Below are 20,549 nucleotides of genomic sequence, written 5' to 3'. Positions count from 1 at the left end.
AGTCTATCAACAAGATTTTGTAGGCCTGATATGCTGTCGGATATTAATGTAGTGTCATCAGCATATCTGATATTATTTATGTAATTGTTGTTTATCAATATACCTTCTTGGATGCCATCTACTGCTTCGTGAAAAATTTTTTGTGAGTAAATATTGAAGAGTAGTGGGGATAAAATGCATCCTTGTCGAACTCCTTTAGATATTGCTACATCTTCAGTTAAATCTCCATTTATGTTGACTTGGGCAGTCTGGTGCCAGTACAAGCTTTTAATACACCTTATCTCTTTCTCATCGATTCCAATTGCTGTGAGAATTTCCATGAGCTTATCATGTTGCACAGTGTCGAATGCTTTTTCGTAATCTATAAAGCATAAAAATACGTCTTTGTGGACATTTCTACATTTTTGAACGAGTATTTGTATGCAGAATAAAGCCTCACGGGTTCCCTTTCCTTCCTTAAAACCAAATTGAGTTTCTCCCATTTCCTTTTCACATTTCTCATATATTCTCTTCTGGATAATTTTAAGAAAAATTTTAAGAGCGTGACTCATTAAACTAATGAGACGATAGTCATTGCATTTTTTGGCATGGGGTTTTTTTTTGTATTGTTATGAAGGTGGATTTTAGCCAATCCTGTGGGTATATACCAGTATCGTAGATGTAGTTAAACAGTTTTGTCAGTAGCTCAATGTTGCTGTTATTTAGCATTTTTAATAATTCAACTGGAATTTCATCAGGCCCTGTAGCTTTTCCATCTCGAAGGGATTTTATTGCTGATTCTACTTCATTATTTGTGATGCTGTTTCCTGTCATATAATCTGGTGCATTGTTAACGTAGCTTGATCTGTTATCATCCTTAAATATTGTTTGGATATATTCTTTCCAGATATGTTTCTTTTCTGCAATTTCAAAGACCGGTTCATTGTTGTTATTGAAAAGGATAGATGGATTTGTATTCCTATATTGTCCAGATGCTTCTTTCAATTTCTTATGCAGGTTGAAATCGTCATGTAGGCTCATAAGTCTTTCAATTTCCTGACATTGAGTATTTAGGTAATTATTTTTTGCGTTACGTATCTCCCTTTGAATTTCTCTATTTAGTTCCCAGTACTTTTCGTAATCTTTATTTTTAAATGCTCTTCTTTCATCCATTAGCTGCAGGATTTCTTGAGTCATCCAATTTTTGGTCTTTGGTTTTATAAAATTGCCTAGGGTGTTTCTGGCTATTGAGTTTATAGTATTCTTTACATTATTCCATATATTTTCTATATCTTCGCTGTCGACATTATTCAGCTCTGTATTTATTCTTGTACATACATCCGATTTTAGTGTTTGGTTTTGAAGTTTTCCTAAGTCAAGTTTTTTACTTTGTGCCTTTTTAGTATGAGTTTTTAGTTTTATGCGTATCTTTGCCATTAAAAGGTTATGATCAGATGGTACATCAGCACTCGGATATGTTGTGGCCTTCCTTATTGATGAGCAGTGTCGCCTGTTGATAAGAATGAAGTCTATTTGGTTTCTAATGATGTTGCCAATTCTGTCTTGTGGAGATTTCCAAGTGTAGAGCTTTCTTGGCGGTAGAGTGAAAAGTGTATTTGCTATCTTCATCTTGAATTCTTGACAGAATTGAATGAGTCGTTCGCCTCTTTCATTTTTTTCGCCCAATCCATATCGTCCTGTAACACCAGTTACTTCACCTCTCCCTACTTTTGCATTAAAATCACCTTGGATGATATTTATATCATGGGGTTTTGTAAGTTTAACAAGACTTTCTATTTCCTCATAAAACATTTCTACTTCTTCATTGCTTCTGTCTGATGTGGGAGCATATACTTGAATTATATTGATGTTGAGCGGCCTTGCTTTTATTTTGATCATCATGGTCCTATCTGACTTTGGAAAAAATCCTACCTCGCTTTTGGAAATGTTCCCTCTAATGATAATCCCAACACCATTCCTATGATTCTTGTTCGAATTTCCAGAGAAGAAGATTTTGGCACCATGGGATACGAATTCCGAAACATTCGGCCACCAGGTTTCGCAAACACCTAGGATATCTATATTCAGTCTTTCCATTTCGGATATTGTGTTGCTTAATTTGCCTGACTCATAAAGGCTTCTAACATTCCAAGTACCAATGTTAAGCGTCTTTTTAGTTTTACCTCCGGGGATTCTTAGCACCCTCGAGTTACCGGAGATTGAGGGCCATATGTTTGTTTCTGCATTCATTGTAATATGGTTTTCAAGGGATAATACATCAGTGATTTCCCCTTATCTTCTGATGGGTTGTAAGTTTTCCGTCCTCGTTTCAGCCGCTCTTCTTAGAGTACAGACGCTGTTTGCAGCCGCCCACTGTGGAAACAGACACCGCTACCTGTTGGTCCGCGAGAGGTATTTGATTTCCCTCTTACCACCCATATCTGGGAAGCATTCCCCTATCCGCCACCTGGGGACGCGTCCTCTAGGGGTTACAGGCTCCCCCGAGGACAAAAGAGTATAAATTACCAAAATGTTGTTATAAAATAACAAAATTATAAAATAAAAGTAATTTACGAAATAAAAATACTTAAAGGAGTGCATTTGGAGTCCATGTTGAAATCTGAACTGGTGATGGGAAGATAATTGAAAAAACCTTTTGTAAGATGAAAGAATATCAGTTGCGGAGAACGGAGGAAGTAATCTTTTGCGTTGCAGCGGTGGTGATTACATTGCAATTTTGGATGTAAACTTTTGAAAAACTAAACTGATAAATTAATTGTAGCTATTTCATGAATTCGTTTGAATTAATAAAGAGTTTTGTTTTTCATGAAAACCATATTTCAATACAGCATTTCCATTTTCCAAACAAGACATGAAAATTTCATGCCAAAGCATTGGTTAAAATGACATGTCAAAGCATGGGTGAAAATGATGTGTCAAAGCATTGGTGAAAATGACATGTCAAATCATTGGTGGAAATGACATGCCAAAGCATTGCTTGCTTAGGATCCAGAAAAGAACGTCATCTTTTGGGGTCCACGCTCATGTAAAATTCATCGATGAAGATGCTAAAAAGATGACATGCTAGATCACTTGCACCCATGATTGAATGTCATCTTTGGCATCGAACATTTTGCTGGGTAATTATTACTAATTATGACGTAAAAAGACACAGCTAATATGTAATTAAAATATGTTTACAATTTTACACTTTATCTTAATTGAATTAAAAAGGGGAGATGTAGTGTAAACACATACCTATGTAAATTTAATATAATTTGTAACGCCCTGTCTTTCTTTTGTTAAGTATATAAACATGAACTTTACTAAATAAACTTCACTTGTTATCATACCATACACACAACAATATCTAATGATTTTTCTAAAAATACTTTCAATTTTGTCAATAGTTAACAACAAAATTTTTTTATTTATTTATTTTTTATACCCTCCACCATAGGATGGGGGTATATTAAGTTTGTCACTACGTTTGTAACTACTCAAAATAATCATTGTAGACCCCACAAAGTATATATATTCTTAATCAGCGTGCAATTCTACATCGATATAGCCATGTCCGTCCGTCTGTCCGTCTGTGGAAATCACTCTAGCGTCCGAACGGATTGACGTAGGTTCATGAAATTTTGGGAAAATATGTTATATTTACGTAGGACTTTTGGTATTGAAAGCGGGCTATGTAGGTCCACGCTTTTGTATAGCCCCCATACAAAATGACGCGTGACGCGTCGTCGTTTTAAGGACTTTTTAAGATATTTGGCCCATTTTACCACCGAATTGGTTGTAATTTGGTACTTTGTGTCTCCAGAGGCCAAAAAATATTCCTACCAAAGTTGGGTTATATAGGTCCACGTTTTGGTATAGCCCCCATATACGGCCCCATATAAAGTACGCGTCATTTTAATATATTTTGAATGTATTAGACCCATTTGACCACAGAATTGGTTGTAATTTGGTATTTTGTGTCTTCAGAGGCCAGAAAACATTCCTACCAAAGTTGGGTTATATAGGTCCACGTTTTGGTATAGTCCCCACATAAGACCCCTTATAAAGTACGCGTCATTTTAATATATTTTGAATGTATTAGACCCATTTGACCAAAGAATCGGTTGTAACTTTGTATTTTGTGTTTCCAGAGGCTAAGAAACATTTCTACCATAAAATGTTTATATAGGTCCACGTGTTGATATAGCCCCCATAATACAATATCTCCCGATTTTCGATATTTTGAACGTTTTAGCCTCATTATCAAACCGATATGGCTTAATTTTGGTATTTAGTCTTCTTTAGGCGTATAAAACCTTCCCCCAGAAATTTGTAGGTATAGGTCCACGCCATCATATAGCTCCCATAGAACGGTACCTTCCGAATTTCGGTATTTTTAAGGTTGTGGCTACATTAATCCACCGAAATGGCTGAAATTTGTGGTGGAGGGTATAAAAAGTTCGGCCCAACCGAACTTAACGCTTTTCTTACTTGTTTATTTTAACAACATAATTAACAACGTTTGTATTCTGTAAACAATTTTTTTCCGTACTTATGGGTACGAAAAGTACTATATTTGGTACAATTTGGATTTGGGGGAACGACTAGAACTGGGATCCTGAAATTTGGAACTAAGATTACTGTTGGACTGAAGGATTGACTTAGTCTTGGAAATTCGTACTTATGGGTACGGAAAGTACTAAATGGTACTAAATTTGGTACAATTTAAATTTAGGTGGGCGGATAGAGCTGTAATCCTGAAATATGGAATTAAGATTACTTATGAAGTGTAGGACTGAGGTATTTTCTGAAATTCGTACTTATGGGTACGGAAAGTACTAAATGGTACTATTTTTGGTACATTTTGGATTTGGTTGAACAGATAGAGCTGGAATCCTGAAATTTATAATTAAGATTACTTATGGAGTGTAGGATTGAGGTAGTTTTTGAAATTCGTACTTATGGGTACGGAAAGTACTAAATTTGGTACAATTTATATTTGTGTGAACGGATACAGCTGGAATCCTGAAATTTCGAGTTAAGGTTACTGTTGGAGTGTAGAATTGAGGAAGTTTTGGAAATTCGTACTTATGGGTACGATAAGTACTAAATTTGGTACAATTTGGATTTTGGGGAAACCTGAAATTTGGAATTAAGATTACTGTTGGACTGTAGGATTGACTTAGTCTTGGAAATTCGTACTTATGGGTACGGAAAGTACTAAATGGTACTAAATATGGTACAATTTAAAGTTAGGTGGACGGATAGAGCAGGAATCCTGAAATTTGGAATTAAGATTACTTATGGAGTGTAGGATTGAGGTAGTTTCGGAAATTCGTACTTGTGGGTACTCAAAGTACTAAATGGTACTAAATTTGGTACAATTTATATTTGGGTGAACGAATAGAGCGGGAATCCTGAAATTTGGAGTTAAGGTTACTGTTGGAGTGTGGGAATGAGGAAGTTTTGGAAATTCGTACTTATGGATACGAAAAGTAATAAATGGTACTAAGCTTGCTCCAATTTAGATTTGGGTGGACGGATAGAGGTGGAATCCTGAAATTCGCAATTACTGTTGGAGATAGTTATTGAAATTCGTACTTTCATACGAAAAGTATTAATGGTATTATGAATAGAGGTGGAATTCGGAAATTTGGTATTATAGCTGCTGTTGGTGTGTAGGATTGAGCTATGGATGTGGTTGTGGATATACGTACAATAAGTGTACGAAAATTACTAAATGGCACAGAATTTGGTCCAAATTGTTATTGTGTGAAGGGGTAGAGCTGAAATTGTGATATTCGGTATTATTATAGCAGTTGACGTTTAGAGTGGAGATAGAGAGGAAGATTTGGAAATTCGTATTAATTTACACGAAAAATACTAAATCGCTGTTGGGATATAGTTTTGGATAAAAGGAAACTTATACATACTATAAGTACTAAATTTGGTACCAGTTTGGTGTTGCATGATGGGATATACAGTACCGGCCAAAACTAAAGCACCTCCTCAGTACATTTTTTTTTAATTATAATTTTTTTTGAAAACTAAATTAAAAATTTATTTTTTATTTTTCTTTTTATTTATTTATATCTTTATAATTGGAAAATACAAAAATAAGGAGATCAGAATTTAATAAACAATTATTAAAATTCAAAAAAACATTTTAGGTCGCAAATATAAGCGGACAAAACTAAAGCACCCCAGGTACAACAAAAACTATTGAAATCAATATTTCGTTGCGTATCCTCTATTCTGGATGACACAATAACATCTTTTAGGCATAGAGGATTCTAAATTATTAATTATTGCAGGCGAAATAATTGATTTTCGGAAAATTTAGCTTAAATCCTCAAAATACTGAAAATCGGAAGTTACCGTTATATGGGGGCTATACCCAAACGTGGACCCAGGTCCACGATTTTTGGGGGATATGTTTTGTGACCACTAGGAACCCTAAGTACCAAATTACAGCTAATTTAGTAGGAAAATGTGGCTTAAATATCCGAAATACCGAAGATCGGAAGGTACCACTATTAGGGGGCTATACCAAAACATTAGCCGATATTGTTCATATTCATCCAAAAATTATGCTACAGCATTCTCTGGTCAAATACAAAATCGCTTAGGTTTAAAAATTAGCAAAAGAACGAATTGCAGAACAACGGTAGACGCCGGCTTATTCAGTCGACGACCAACAAAAAACCTTCCGCCTCCATGTTTTACAGTGTCTTTGCAATATTTAGGATTTAACGGTTGCCCATTTGGTCCATGCCTTTTACCATCTGAATACTTTAAATTAAACATAGATTCATCGGAAAACAGTTCAATGGGTCTTGGCGAATTCCAGTCTGGCTCCTTCAATTTTAGTCGATATGAAAGGTTTTTTTGTTTTTTGCTGGTCGTCGACTGAATAAACCGGCGTCTACCGTTCTTCTGCAATTCGTTCTTTTGCTAATTTTTAAACCTAAGCGATATTGTATTTGACCAGAGAATGCTGTAGCATCATTTTTGGATGAATATGAACAATATCGGCTAATGTTTTGGTATAGCCCCCTTACAGCGGTACCTTCCGATCTTCGGTATTTCGGATATTTAAGCCACATTTTCCTACTAAATTAGCTGTAATTTGGTACTTAGGGTTCCTAGTGGTCACAAAACATATCCACCAAAAATCGTGGACCTGGGTCCACGTTTGGGTATAGCCCCCATATAACGGTAACTTCCGATTTTCAGAATTTTGAGGATTTAAGCTAAATTTTCCGAAAATCAAATATTTCGCCTGCAATAATTAATAATTTAGTATCCTCTATGCCTAAAAGATGTGGTTGTGTCATCCAGAATAGAGGATACCCAACGAAATATTGATTTCAATAGCTTTTGTTGTACCTCAAATGGGGGGGTGCTTTAGTTTTGTCCGCTTATATTTGCGACCTAAAATGTTTTTTGAATTGTATCTTTTGTTTCTTAAATTCTGAATTTCTTATTTTTGTATTTTCCAATTATAAAGATATAAATAAATAAAAAGAAAAATAAAAAATAAATTTAAAATTTAGCTTTCATAAAAAAAAATTATCATTTAAAAAAATGTAATGAGGGGGTGCTTTAGTTTTGGCCGATACTGTAGGTGGAATTTCGGTTGGTGTTTAGATACGGATTTTTTGAAATGCATACTAATTCTAAAATTAGGCTGAGGGCTGGATGACTTAATGAGAAATACGAAATGTACTACGTAAATGCTATTAAATTTGACGTTGGGTGTAGCAATGAAGATGAAATTATATCATTAGTGCGTGAAAAGTACAAAATTGCAATAAATTTGGTATTGGGCTAAGCAATAGAAGTGAAATTCTGATATATTATTGATTTGTCAGGTTCATTGTTATAGGTGGTCGTACAATAAGTGTACTAGAAGTATTAAATAATAATAAATATTGAAGCACTGGTATTAGGTGAATCGATAAATGAAATTTGTTATGAGGATAACTGTTGAGATTGGATCAGAATGTTTATTTAAATCTGCCTTTAAATGTATGAAAGGTTTCAACATGTAATACCATTGACATTGGGTGAACAAGTAGAGCTAAAACTTTTACAAGAAGGTTTTTACATCCTGAGAAAAAAGGCCTAAAATAAATGGTCTGTTCCAGTACTGCAAGAATCTACTAATTCTTACTATTTTTTCCGATAACATAAAGGAAAAAATGTTATCGTAGTAAAAAATAGTAGCTTCTTGCAGGTTCTGGAACAGAGCAAATATGTCTCAAAAATGAACTGTTATATAGGGTAACATCTTCTGAATAATGGTTTTCTACATTTTGATATCACAAATTCCAAAATTCGGTTGGAAAATGTGGATAAAATTTTCAAAATACCCATACCGTTCTAATAAAACATGGACTGGAATTTAAAATGTAGGCCGTTGTTGAAGAGGTTTTTTTGAAATTGGAACAAAACGTGTACGAGCAGTACTTGAAAGAAATTAAATATCAATTCAAATAGGTATTAGTACATCAAATTTTTCAGTGTTCTCCATATTAAATATTGTTTATTTGTATATTATTCCTTTTCCGCTTACGAAGTAGCGGGCATTTTGCTAGTAATTTTATAAAAATGTTAAATAACCCTTTGGTTGAGATAATCCCTAAAACTACAGCCCAGAAACGAATATGTATATTCTATTACCCTCACATGATCATGTAGATGCAATAAATATACATATCTAATGATTTTTCTAAAAATTCTTTCATTTTTTTTTTGTTTTAACAACATAATTAACAACGTTTGTATTCTGTAAACAATTTTTAACAACTTTTGTTAAAAATGTTGTTATGAAAACAACACAAAAAGAGTCGTTGTTTAAAAATCGACAAAAATGTTCAATATTGTACTTGCCTTTGGTTTGTGTGTATGTTTTGTTTATGAATACATTCAAAATTGAAAACTTTTGAAAGTTTAAAGACATTTTGTCTACATTTTTACAGAATATGTGTGTCTTTTTACGTTATAATTTGTAATAATTATTACGAAATGTTACTAAATGCTGGCTTTTTACACAAAAGTTCAGTAAAAGAGAGCGAAGTGAGAGAACAATTTTGACAGTTGTTTGCTGAGAAATTGCTAAAAGTTACTGAAAGAATTCTTCCCAGCAACATTTAGCAGGTTCGATCAGCTGTTTTTTTAATCATCTGTTCTCATTTACCCATTTATGTAATGTTTTTGTATCGTTTTTGAAAAGTAGTAAGGTGAACGCAAACTTTCGGGGGCTAACCCCCAGTTTTTGTAAAAATTTTTATTCTTCTCACACGAATTGTCAAATTTTGTAGATCGATTTACTCGCTTTAGCGCAAATGTAGAGCGCTGATTTTTAAATGAGGAATCCTTAATGATATATGGAACGGGTATACGAAAAATTAGATGTGTATGTCATCTGGGGGCTGAGCTATGAATGCCTAAATTATTACGAATATAGACGAACGAACAAAAATAAGTTACAAAAACTGGGGGTATGTGTAGGTGCAGGATGGAATTTTAAAAGGGAATTTTAAATCTGGACATACTATAATCATGAAGAAGACCAGCTAATTTTTACTAAACCCCAGCATTTTACTACAGTAATTTGTAACTTTTCATAAATTAATTCACAAAAAATATATATATATATAAAGAAAAATTGTTTTCTTGGTTCGAAAACATTACCTGGACAAACTGTATACAAAATAAGAAACTATGTTTATTTAAAAAGCTTACCGGAAAAGTAGTCCATATGTATACCCCTCTCATTATCCATTCCCTTTCGCAACGCAACCGAAGCTAAAGAACGAACCTATTTAAGATTATAAATATTGAGAACATAAGTAGATAGATAATCTCTATAAAGTAACACTTACTTGTTTGTAAGAGCCTGCATTTCCTGGAATAAAAATTACCGGCGCTCCTCGTAATTTCATACTATTAACATCCTTAAGTATTCTTCCCTCGTAATAGTAGAATAAACCGTAGTGTGGGAACTTTTCGTTATCTTCAAAGCTTACTTTCTTTAAAATATATTCAATAAACAGTTTTTTTTTTTAATTTTTTCTATACTTTTCAATATACATTTTTCTATACTTACAGAAAATTGAGGAACGCCAAACATATACGTCATTCGGCAAGCATTTTCCTCTACTTCCAAAAATAAATGTTTTATTCCATAAAGGAAACAAAGGCATGACGCCAACACTATTATTACTGACGCATTTTTAAACATACTTATTATTTTTCTAAGGTTCTCTTATCTGCACTAAAGTTTCAAACGACAATTTATTTCTTGAAATGAAAACAGACGAATGTTATTATTTACCATTCGCAAATATTTCTGTCCTCCTATACTTCTTATTCTAAACAAAAAACAAAGCTGATAATCAGCTGTTAAAAGGGGTACACACTACTAGCTACGTTCCCGTAATTTTTTACTGTCGAAAAATAAAAACTTCGAAAATGACACATACACATTTTTTCACAATGTACGGGAACCATGGCCCAATAATAGGTCCTCCATCAAGCGAATTCAAAGAAAAACGAAGATTTTAAATGTCAAAATTCATAAACAGAGGCGAAAACATTTTTGAGGCGAATTTCTTTTCTGTCAATTCAGGTAGATACATACAAAACATTTTCCGAGAAAAAGTTGTTACCGTAGTTATTTTTGTTTGACGAAACAGAAAATACCAGCTGATCGAACTTGAACTGCTAAAATAAGTTATTGTAAATTAAATTCTCATACAAACACGACAAATGTTGACATTTTACGTGTACAACATTAAGTTTATTTGTTTTCTTTTTTTTCGAGACACATCTCCCTGTTTCTATACAGTTCGACATTTCAATACCTCACAGCGAATTCAAATGACAAATATGAATTTTGACAGCTCAAATCGAAATCATCTGATTTTGCCGGAGGACCTATAATTGGGCCATGACGGGAACGAACAATGACACTGGAACAAATGTCAAAGTCTCAGAAGCCGGCAAACATGTTTTGTTTGCTCGTCCAAATTTGTCGTGTAAAAAGCTTCTTAAGAGAAAGCTATTCATTGAAAGAGGAGTGAACATTTTGCAACTCTTTGGCGTACGTGGACGCATTTCATTTCATTTATGTATTTATTTCTACATTGTAATATAAAGAAGCCAATATGGCCAATATCTTATATTAACTATATACATACATACATACAATGTACATAACCCTATAAAAAACTAAATTATTTACATAAAAAAAGCAAAACTGAGCAAAAATACAATACAACTTAAGTTCAATAATTCATTTTGTTGGATCCCACAAACAATACCCATCTCACCGCCAATAACTACTACCCGAATAGCAAGGAGTGGAAAGAGGTAGATGGTCAGACTAGCAAGGTTTCTTGAAACCAATTTCGTTAAGGCCAGAACCGAATCAATCGTCGCTTGCTTTGCTTGCTTCCCCAAATGTCAAATTATAAAGGAATGTCAGAGCCTCTTTGCAAATCCGCCTGCCTTCTCCTTCTAAAGAGATTCTCTGGCTAGAGTTGATCTTGTTCATAGTTGATGTTCTCTTTAAAGTTCCCGAGAACGTCGAGAAGAGAGCAGATGGAAGAGGAGGAGATGGAGAACATCGAGGCCATGTTTTACCAGAAGAGAAATTTGATGCTTGTCGTTTGCATGGTACTTTGGGTATACACAAAGTTGCAGGTGTATTACACATGGTGGGTGGAGCATCTTCAAAATGTATCTGAATAGTACAACTTCAGTAGCTTCTAGACAAGCATCCACTTCTAAATTACCCCCCTCCCATCAAGAGATCGATTATTTACAAAACTAATGAAAACAATAAGGTATAATTTAATTAAATTGTCTATATTTATATATGTATTTACATTAACACTAAAATTTACAAATATTTCTTAAATCTAAAAAGTTATTTACTTTGGAAATTCTAAGTCGCTATTATATAGTCCCAGCAAAATGTTCGATGACAGATCATGAGTTGAATCATAGGTGCAAGTGACTTGTCATAGGTGCAAATTTAGGTGAATCACCGATGAAATTTACAAGGGAGTGACACCTGATTTCACCTGTTCATTGTCATGGCATTTTGCACCAGTTCATTGTCATGACATTTTGCACCAGTTCATTGTCACGGCATTTTGCACCAGTTCATTGTCACGGAATTTTGCACCAGTTCATTGTCATGACATTTTGCACCAGTTCATTGTCATGGCATTTTGCACCAGTTCATTGTCACGGCATCTTGCACCAGTTCATTGTCATAGCATCTTGCACCGGTTCATTGTCATGGCTTCTTGCATCAGTTCATTGTCATGGCTTCTTGCACCAGTTCATTGTCATGGCTTCTTGCACCAATGCTTTGGATCCGGATTTTTGCCAATCGCAATACAATTATGTAATTTGTTGAATTAATAAGAATACAATGCGCAGATGATTTGTATCGCCAGATGTTATTTTTCTTTATTTTGTATGTAATTTTCAAAATTATATATTATATTAATCTGCAATATCATATTTATCTCTTCCGATGGCTGCAAGATACTTCTTTCATCTTGGGGGTTCCGTTTTTTCAATATTCGATAAATTATGTGTCAATCTCTGAACCAAGCTCATCGTTTGGGAAATCTAGTATAAATTTGAATTCTGTTATTTTATTTCAAAAGAAAAACCTTATCCTGTAATAGTTACCACGTTATGGTCTCTTTTATACTTATTTTACCGATCTCCTACTTTGCTTCTCTCACTTTGCATGCCATGCTTGTGATATCGTGATCTTTCCATTGGAGTTTTGTTCCCTCGGGTCGCATAACGTCAAATGGCTCATATTCATATGCCGGTGGCATCTTTATCCATCCAGTTAACATGGCCCAACCAACCCAATAATCAATAATTGCAGCTCGATATGTTTTACTATATCGGTGTTGGTCGGCTGGGGAAGCTCGTGGTTTATAGACCGGGTCTTTTTCATACTTCTTTTTAATATCCACAAACGAAACAGGTTTCCAAACACAAAATATATTTTTCTTTTGTTTTATATCAATTTACATTGTATTTTTAATTAAAATATATAAATTTTGCCACTATCGACCACTTTCATCTGACTTTTATTTTCATTTTAACAATTACTTTTGCATGTACACAATTATTCGGGTATATGAGTATTTGATAATTTATTGTGCGGTTACTTATCAATTTATTTGAACTCATGATAATATTGTGACAAAGATCGGATCTTTCACGACTTCAATTGCACTCATGAAAATTCGATGAAAAAGATCGGATCTTTCATGACTTCGATTTCACTCATGAAAATTCGATGAAAAAGATCGGACCTTTCACGACTTCAATTGCACTCATGAAAATTCGATGAAAAGGATGGGATCTTTCACGACTCCTTTCGCACTCATGCAAAAGAACCAGTGAAATCATGATTTCACATGGAATCACTTCCATTTAATTTTGCTGGGGTATTACCGCTTGTTCGTAAGTATTTGTGTGCTCAATAGCCGCATCAAATCTACTCTTGGCATAGTACATTGTCAAAGAACTGGGCGTATTAAAATTAGGTCCTATATTTAAAGTATTTACACGTGCTCATATACCGTAGAAAAATTCTTCTATTGTCCAATGTGTCGTTAATTTTGTAATATTAATATTTTCGTAGGCGGCCAGCATCATATCCCACACTGTCAACGTCCCAACGAATATCATCCTATTTGGAATCTCAGCTATATCTAGAAATAGTTTCATGTTTCCAATAATTGCAACTTTTTCCGACACATCTGTTATATCTGTTGATAACATTCTGATGAGTTCTGACATCAGTCTGACAAATGTTATCGTATGATTTAAGTCCTGTAAATCATCATCATTTGGGTACCACTCCGCCAGTTGCATTAGATCCCACACAACTTGATCACAGAAAATTTCTTTATATACTTCCATGTTGAAACGATCGTAGAAATATCCTCTCCTCAAATTATTTTGATTTTTGCAATACACATCGACGAATGTAAAATTAAGCGTCGTTCCTTGGTATATTATATCTCCATTTAAGAATAATCTCCCAATATTTATAAGAACGTGATACATATCGAAGGCCAAAAGTTTGTTTTGATAATAAAAATGTCCTTCTTCGTAATGTGGCGAAACGATATTTTGATGCAGGGGACATGAATCACAGACTGCCATTACTATTTTAGCTCCGATGCTTTCAGCTGAATTGTATACTTCTGTTAACATCTCCCTTAAGTTGTGTGCAGTGTAATCTTCCAGACCCAAGGTGCCAATGAGAAGGGTCCAATCGCTATATATGCTGGTTAGTAAGAAGCAATACTGAGAGCGTACTCCGTCGTCTTCGTTTTCGACGTTTAGTGCGTCAAAAGACAGAACGCGCTTTCGGAGATTCTCCTCCATGGTTCCAAAAAATTGTCTGAGTTTTGCTGTTGTTGCGTTGGAGAATCCGATTGGGAAATTTGGTAGCCACTCATCGACATCGACAACATCGGGACAGTGTGATCCTAGGAGCAGTTTATCGTTGATGTACGCCCTCTTGCCAAGCAATACTTTGACAATTAGAACATGTTTCTGTTCTTCGTTGAATGGGGGACGGACGGCTCCAGTAAAAATCTGGTTATATAGTTCTTGGTTAAATAATGCACGGTTTTCCATGTTGATTTCAAAATTGACGTTTTCAGATGCGCTGAATGAGACAGTTTTCTTCTGTACAAAAGACCCTGTGCATGAGTTAGCAACAGTCGCATTACGTGATTTTAGTTTTGGCTGGTAAATAAAAATTTATCTGTGAAAATGCGTTAATTTTTCCAAATATTGTTACGGAATTAGGTTTAACTAATGTCCGTGTAGACGTTGTTTTATTCCCCGATACGATTTGTACCAAATAAAACAGGGCCCGTTTTAGATTACGTTTCTACAATGCTTTATTTACTTTATTACACTTATTCAGAACCGACTTTAATTACTAAGCACACAGCAAGTCTCTAGTTAGCACGCAGCTATTCTTTAACCGATCTGTTCAGTTCAACGCTTAAAACACAACTACTACGTCATTGCCATTTCCCCGGTATTTATAACCCAAAGTCTCCCTGTTCTAGAGTCCTCCAGAACACATATGGCAACATCTCGAATCTGTGCAGCGAACACACAGACGCACATTCGCACTAAGCGAACAACCATACTCACATACATACATGGGGGAATACAATTGGACGACAAGCACAGTAATGACGTAACTACAACAACAAACAAGTGCAATAAAGAAGTAACAAACTAAACAATAATTACATGATTGTGGCAAAACAAAACAAAAGCACATTAATGAAAGGTAAAGAACATCTAGAATAATGAAGATAATTCTACATGATACTTGTTGTTGCTTAAATAAAGTAACTGCGTAATAAAACTTTACGTTACAATTCAAATTTTTAAATTAACGGAAATTAAACTAAGCTAACTTAAACCTATCAGTTACCTTCGTAACATTGCCTCCCGCTTAAGCCTGTTCGTCCCGAATAGGCACAGTTCCCTCTCTGTGGTATGGGCATTGGTAACACTGCCTCCCGCTTAAGCCTGTTCCTCTTGCCTAGACGCAGTTCTCGTTCCGTAGTGGTGGCAACCGATTTAGATGTATCCTCTACTGCGTCAGCTTTGGACTTCTGCTCTTCTGGACGTCGCTTTCTCTCCAGGAATCTTGACGTTATACCTTCTTTCTTTGTGGTCACCTTCCTAAGTGCCACCTGGTCTTCATCGGACTTGTCCTTCCTTGTTGTACGGCCGCTTTTCGATGGACGTTTTCTCGACGTACATCTTCGCTTTTTCCTCCACGTTGGGAGATTTTTCCGCTTTCGTACTGGCCATTTTTCGGCGGCTTCCACCTTCAGCGTACGGACATCTACAGCGATTTCGTCAGATTCTGCGCTAGGGCGACACATGCTTTTCTTCTCTTTGTAGCCCACATTAATAGGTATTTCCACATTGGACCAAGTCATCACACGGTGCTTTATGTCCAGGTTTATATCGAAGGCAATCATGAAGTCTACACCAAGTATAACTTCGTCCACAATATCGGCCACTACAAAATCGAAATTTACAGATTTTCTACCCATGCTCAGCCTTTGGTAGGCCTTTCCATGCACCGTTGTAGTCTCGCCTGTGGCCGTCCGCAATTTGACTCCATTTAACGGCAATACCTTCCCTTTCACCAAATCCGGTCTAATAATGGACTTTGCTGCACCGGTGTCCAATGTCAAGTTACGCAAAACACCATTGATGAAGCCTTTAACCATTAGGTTTTGATTCTCCTGCTGGACTATGGCTATAGAGATTGTGGGGCCATCGTTTTCGTCCTCTGCCAGCGGCGCCTCGTGATTGACGGAATTCACTTTATTTGATTCACCTAATGTCTCTCTTTCCAGATTCTTGGCCACCGGTTGGTCTTCGATTTTCAAAGGCGGTGAGGCGGATCTGGTCCTTGGTCGTTGCAATCTGCATTCTCGTGCAATGTGTCCAGCTTTCCGACAGTTGTAGCAAGTCCTTCTCGTTTTGCCAGCCCTTCGTTTCACTTTATCTATTACCTGCATTAGTGCATCTTTCATTAGTTCGACAACGGTCTGAGGATTGTTGTCCTCAACTTCCAGCTTCCGCACATTGCAAGCCTGAGGTTTCACCATTGTCTCTTGCTTATGTCCGCCACCGTACTTAAGTTCAAGAGCAGCCATTATATCTCCCTAACTGTTTCTAGAAGCGGCGGGAATATTCTGTAACACGTCAGCAGCACCGCCCTTCAATGCCATAAGTAGTCGAACCGCCTTGTCGTTATCGTTCCACGAATTTCTCGAAGCAACCGTCTCAAATTGTAATTTGAAGACATCAAACGATGTAGATCCGTCGAATTCCGGAGGCTTGAATTTCAGAGTGTTATCAATTACTCGCACTGGTCCTCCTTTGATTTCCAGTTCAGACATTTTCTTTTCCAGATTCACAATCTTCTCGTCGTGGGCCAGAAATTGCCTATCCAATTTCTTTAAATGGTTTTCCATAAATTCGAATCGCTTTCCAATAACTTGCGTAATATTATCGAGTCTTTCGCTGATTTTTGCCTCTAATTCTTCCAATTTTTCGTCGAATTCCTCCGTCAGACATTTGAAGCTTTCATTTATTGCAATAGATTCCTCTTCCATTCTCTTACTAAATTCCTTCGCCAACGTTACTGCAATAACTTTTGCAACCTCCGTATAACTCGGAACCGCGTCTGAAGTTTCATCTCTAATATCAAACTCATATTCGTCGATGTTCATTCCACGGCGCTCGAACTCTTCCAACAAGCGTTTTTGTAGTTCGGCCTTGTTGCCAGTAGAACACAACTCCAACTTACTTAGCTCCTTCTTCAAATCTTCCTTTCGTAGATCCTTGAACTTCATCTTCATTGTAGGATTATCGTAATCCCACTTCTGACACCAATTGTTACGGAATTAGGTTTAACTAATGTCCGTGTAGACGTTGTTTTATTCCCCGATACGATTTGTACCAAATAAAACAGGGCTCGTTTTAGATTACGTTTCTACAATGCTTTATTTACTTTATTACACTTATTCAGAACCGACTTTAATTACTAAGCACACAGCAAGTCTCTAGTTAGCACGCAGCTATTCTTTAACCGATCTGTTCAGTTCAACGCTTAAAACACAACTACTACGTCATTGCCATTTCCCCGGTATTTATAACCCAAAGTCTCCCTGTTCTAGAGTCCTCCAGAACACATATGGCAACATCTCGAATCTGTGCAGCGAACACACAGACGCACATTCGCACTAAGCGAACAACCATACTCACATACATACATGGGGGAATACAATTGGACGACAAGCACAGTAATGACGTAACTACAACAACAAACAAGTGCAATAAAGAAGTAACAAACTAAACAATAATTACATGATTGTGGCAAAACAAAAGCACATTAATGAAAGGTAAAGAACATCTAGAATAATGAAGATAATTCTACATGATACTTGTTGTTGCTTAAATAGAGTAACTGCGTAATAAAACTTTACGTTACAATTCAAATTTTTAAATTAACGGAAATTAAACTAAGCTAACTTAAACCTATCAGTTACATTCGTAACAATATTATTGGTAGTTAAATAAAATTCGCACTTAGATAATTAGCAGTTAAAAGTGTAATTTGCATTGAAAATTTGACAAAAATGCAAATTTTTTAGTTTTTTGGCAGGAAAATCAAATTAGCACTAAAACGATTGGCAGAAAAATCAAAACTACTGTATTTATAATTGTGCAATTTTTGCTGATGCCGACTTTAGGTACAAAAAAATATAAAATTTGCCTGAAGTCGGCATAGTAAATATAATTTTGGCCATTTAAAGCAGCTTTCCTGGCTACCAATTTAATTTTAGCTACTACTGCTACTGTAGGAGTACAGACGGAGACAGAAACGGCAGACAAGGGAACCCAAACTGATATATCTATATGGGAAACCATTTATATCACAGTAACACAACAACAACAGCAGCAACAACCACAACAAACGCAACCAGAAACAAAAGAGATATATATTGAACAACAACAGCAGGAAACACAACAACAACAGCAGCAACAACCAGAAACAACACCAACACCGACATATATGGAAACCAATGCAGTCGGTTTGGACGATACATTCGGTTTGGACGATACATTCGGTTCGGACGAATCATTCGAACCGACTGCATCGACCGAACCGACTGCATTGGCCGAACCGACTGCATCGACCGAACCGACTGCATCGACCGGACCGACTGCATTGGCCGAACCGACTGCATCGGCCAGGGTATTCATTAGGCCAATTGGAAACATGAAATATTCCTGTAATATATGCCAAAGGATTTACAGCAATAAATCCAACGCCAAAAGGCATGTAGTGTATATGCATGCTGCAGAAACAAGAGCAGCAACAACATCCAGAATACCCACATGCCCCACATGCGGTAAATCTTTTAATAGCGAGGGTGTATTAAAGAGGCATGAAAGAAGTCATGTGACTCCATTTGGATGTACACGATGCCCACAAAGATTTAAAACTTCAATACAGTAAGTATATTTATTTTATTTTTTTCATATTTTGTTTATGTTTATATTTTTGCAGATATTTGCAACATGTACAAGAGCACAACAGTAACAGTAATAATAACAATAACAGTAATAATAATAATAATAATAATAATAATAATAATAATAATAATTATTTCTTCAAGGATATGGTATTTAATCCTCCATAAATTTATATTATTACTAAAAGTATAAATATTGTTATATTAAAAAAGAAAAACAAATTGTTAAAATATTATACACAACTATTATACGCAACTATGATAAAACATGAATTATTAATTTTCAATTTCAATTTTATTTCAATTGTAATGCCCAGCTGTCACAATTTCATGACTTAAATATAGTAGCTTAAAAATAAGCAAACAAATACTTAAGATTAAAAAAAGACTTCTAAATTGACTTTTAAATTGTATACCTCCTTACGGAAACTTTTCTTTCTAATTTAAAATAAATGAATTAAAACTACTCAAGGTTATTAGAACAAGAAAAAAATTAATTAAAGAAATAAGAAGACAAAACAGAACAACTACTATAAAAACTTTCTATTTGAAATAAATATACACATATAAAATATACACATATAAAATATATAAACAGATAAAATATGTATACACATTTATATATATTTATAAGACCACAGTAAAATGTTATATTAAATTTGAAAAATTATTTTAAATAATTGGAAAAAATAATAATAAAAGTAGTAACTACTAAAAAGCCAAACTAGGATTAACTTCAACCAAATCAAAACCTTGCACACGCTTCGTTTCACTCAGTGTTTCGACAATATAGATTCCTTCACGCAACGACAGACCACCATAGACAGCTGTACCGGTACTGGGTGCAATTCTACTATCCAAGACGTCGATGTCAAAGCTGATGTGTATTTTATTCTTCACATCCAGGGCATCCAAGGTCATTTCCATAATTTTCGATATGCCATAACGATCAATGGACTGGAAAAGAGGGAAGGATACAAAAATATTGTCCGCACCGATCGGGAAAATCTTATTAATTTTATAATAAGACTATGTTCCATTATAGCAGGTATTAATGTTATATCAGGTAGGTCTCTCCCAGCTAACTCCCTAGATAATTATGATTGATTCAATGTTTTGTTTCTTTTTTCAGGAATTTTAAATTTCATCTTAGTTTCAGTACAAAAGAAACTACTCTCCATATTTGCTCCCCAGTTGCTGCTGAAAAGACTAAAAGAATCTCCAGAGAATACACCATTGGCCAAACCTAATCTTTTCAAGGACACCGCAATGACTGCAACGCCGCCTATTGTGGTTAGCAATGATTTGATAACTAGTGCCAATTTAATGGCAACAAAGGTGGAGGCCGCAATTGTTCCAGCATTAACAAAACGGCAGAACAGCAGTAGCCTAAGTGGTCCACATATCTTTTAG

At 35.3% G+C, this 20,549-nt stretch overlaps 2 protein-coding genes across 4 annotated transcripts in view; one reads left to right on the top strand and one right to left on the bottom strand.

Annotated features, from left to right (window-relative positions):
- The window catches only part of PGAP1 (GPI inositol-deacylase), a 48,987-nt gene extending 38,604 nt beyond the window's left edge, over positions 1-10,383 (bottom strand). The window contains exons 1-4 of one of the 3 annotated variants that reach the window (XM_073978915.1): positions 10,325-10,383; positions 10,097-10,264; positions 9,873-10,019; positions 9,733-9,808 (exon numbers count right to left, since the gene is read on the bottom strand). In XM_073978915.1, coding sequence (XP_073835016.1) covers positions 9,733-9,808; positions 9,873-10,019; positions 10,097-10,231 — 358 coding nt within the window. In that variant the 5' untranslated portion in view covers positions 10,232-10,264; positions 10,325-10,383. Of the gene's footprint in view, positions 1-9,732; positions 9,809-9,872; positions 10,020-10,096 lie in introns of all 3 variants that reach the window. The other 2 variants (XM_073978916.1, XM_073978917.1) reach the window with 2 other exon arrangements.
- A 7,879-nt stretch (positions 10,384-18,262) lies between these two features.
- LOC141398198 (uncharacterized) lies at positions 18,263-20,549 on the top strand. The gene is made up of 4 exons (XM_073975430.1): positions 18,263-19,116; positions 19,172-19,286; positions 20,043-20,202; positions 20,269-20,549. The coding sequence occupies exons 1-4, from the start codon at positions 18,674-18,676 to the stop codon at positions 20,547-20,549; spliced, it is 999 nt and encodes a 332-aa protein (XP_073831531.1). The 5' UTR covers positions 18,263-18,673.

This window comes from Musca autumnalis, unplaced genomic scaffold (genome assembly GCF_047663935.1).
Source record: "Musca autumnalis isolate F117 unplaced genomic scaffold, ASM4766393v1 scaffold_3, whole genome shotgun sequence".
In the NCBI taxonomy this organism is placed as follows: domain Eukaryota; kingdom Metazoa; phylum Arthropoda; class Insecta; order Diptera; family Muscidae; genus Musca; species Musca autumnalis.
The sequence above is the reverse complement of the archived record's forward strand: the minus strand, read 5'-3'. Positions and strand labels throughout refer to the sequence as shown.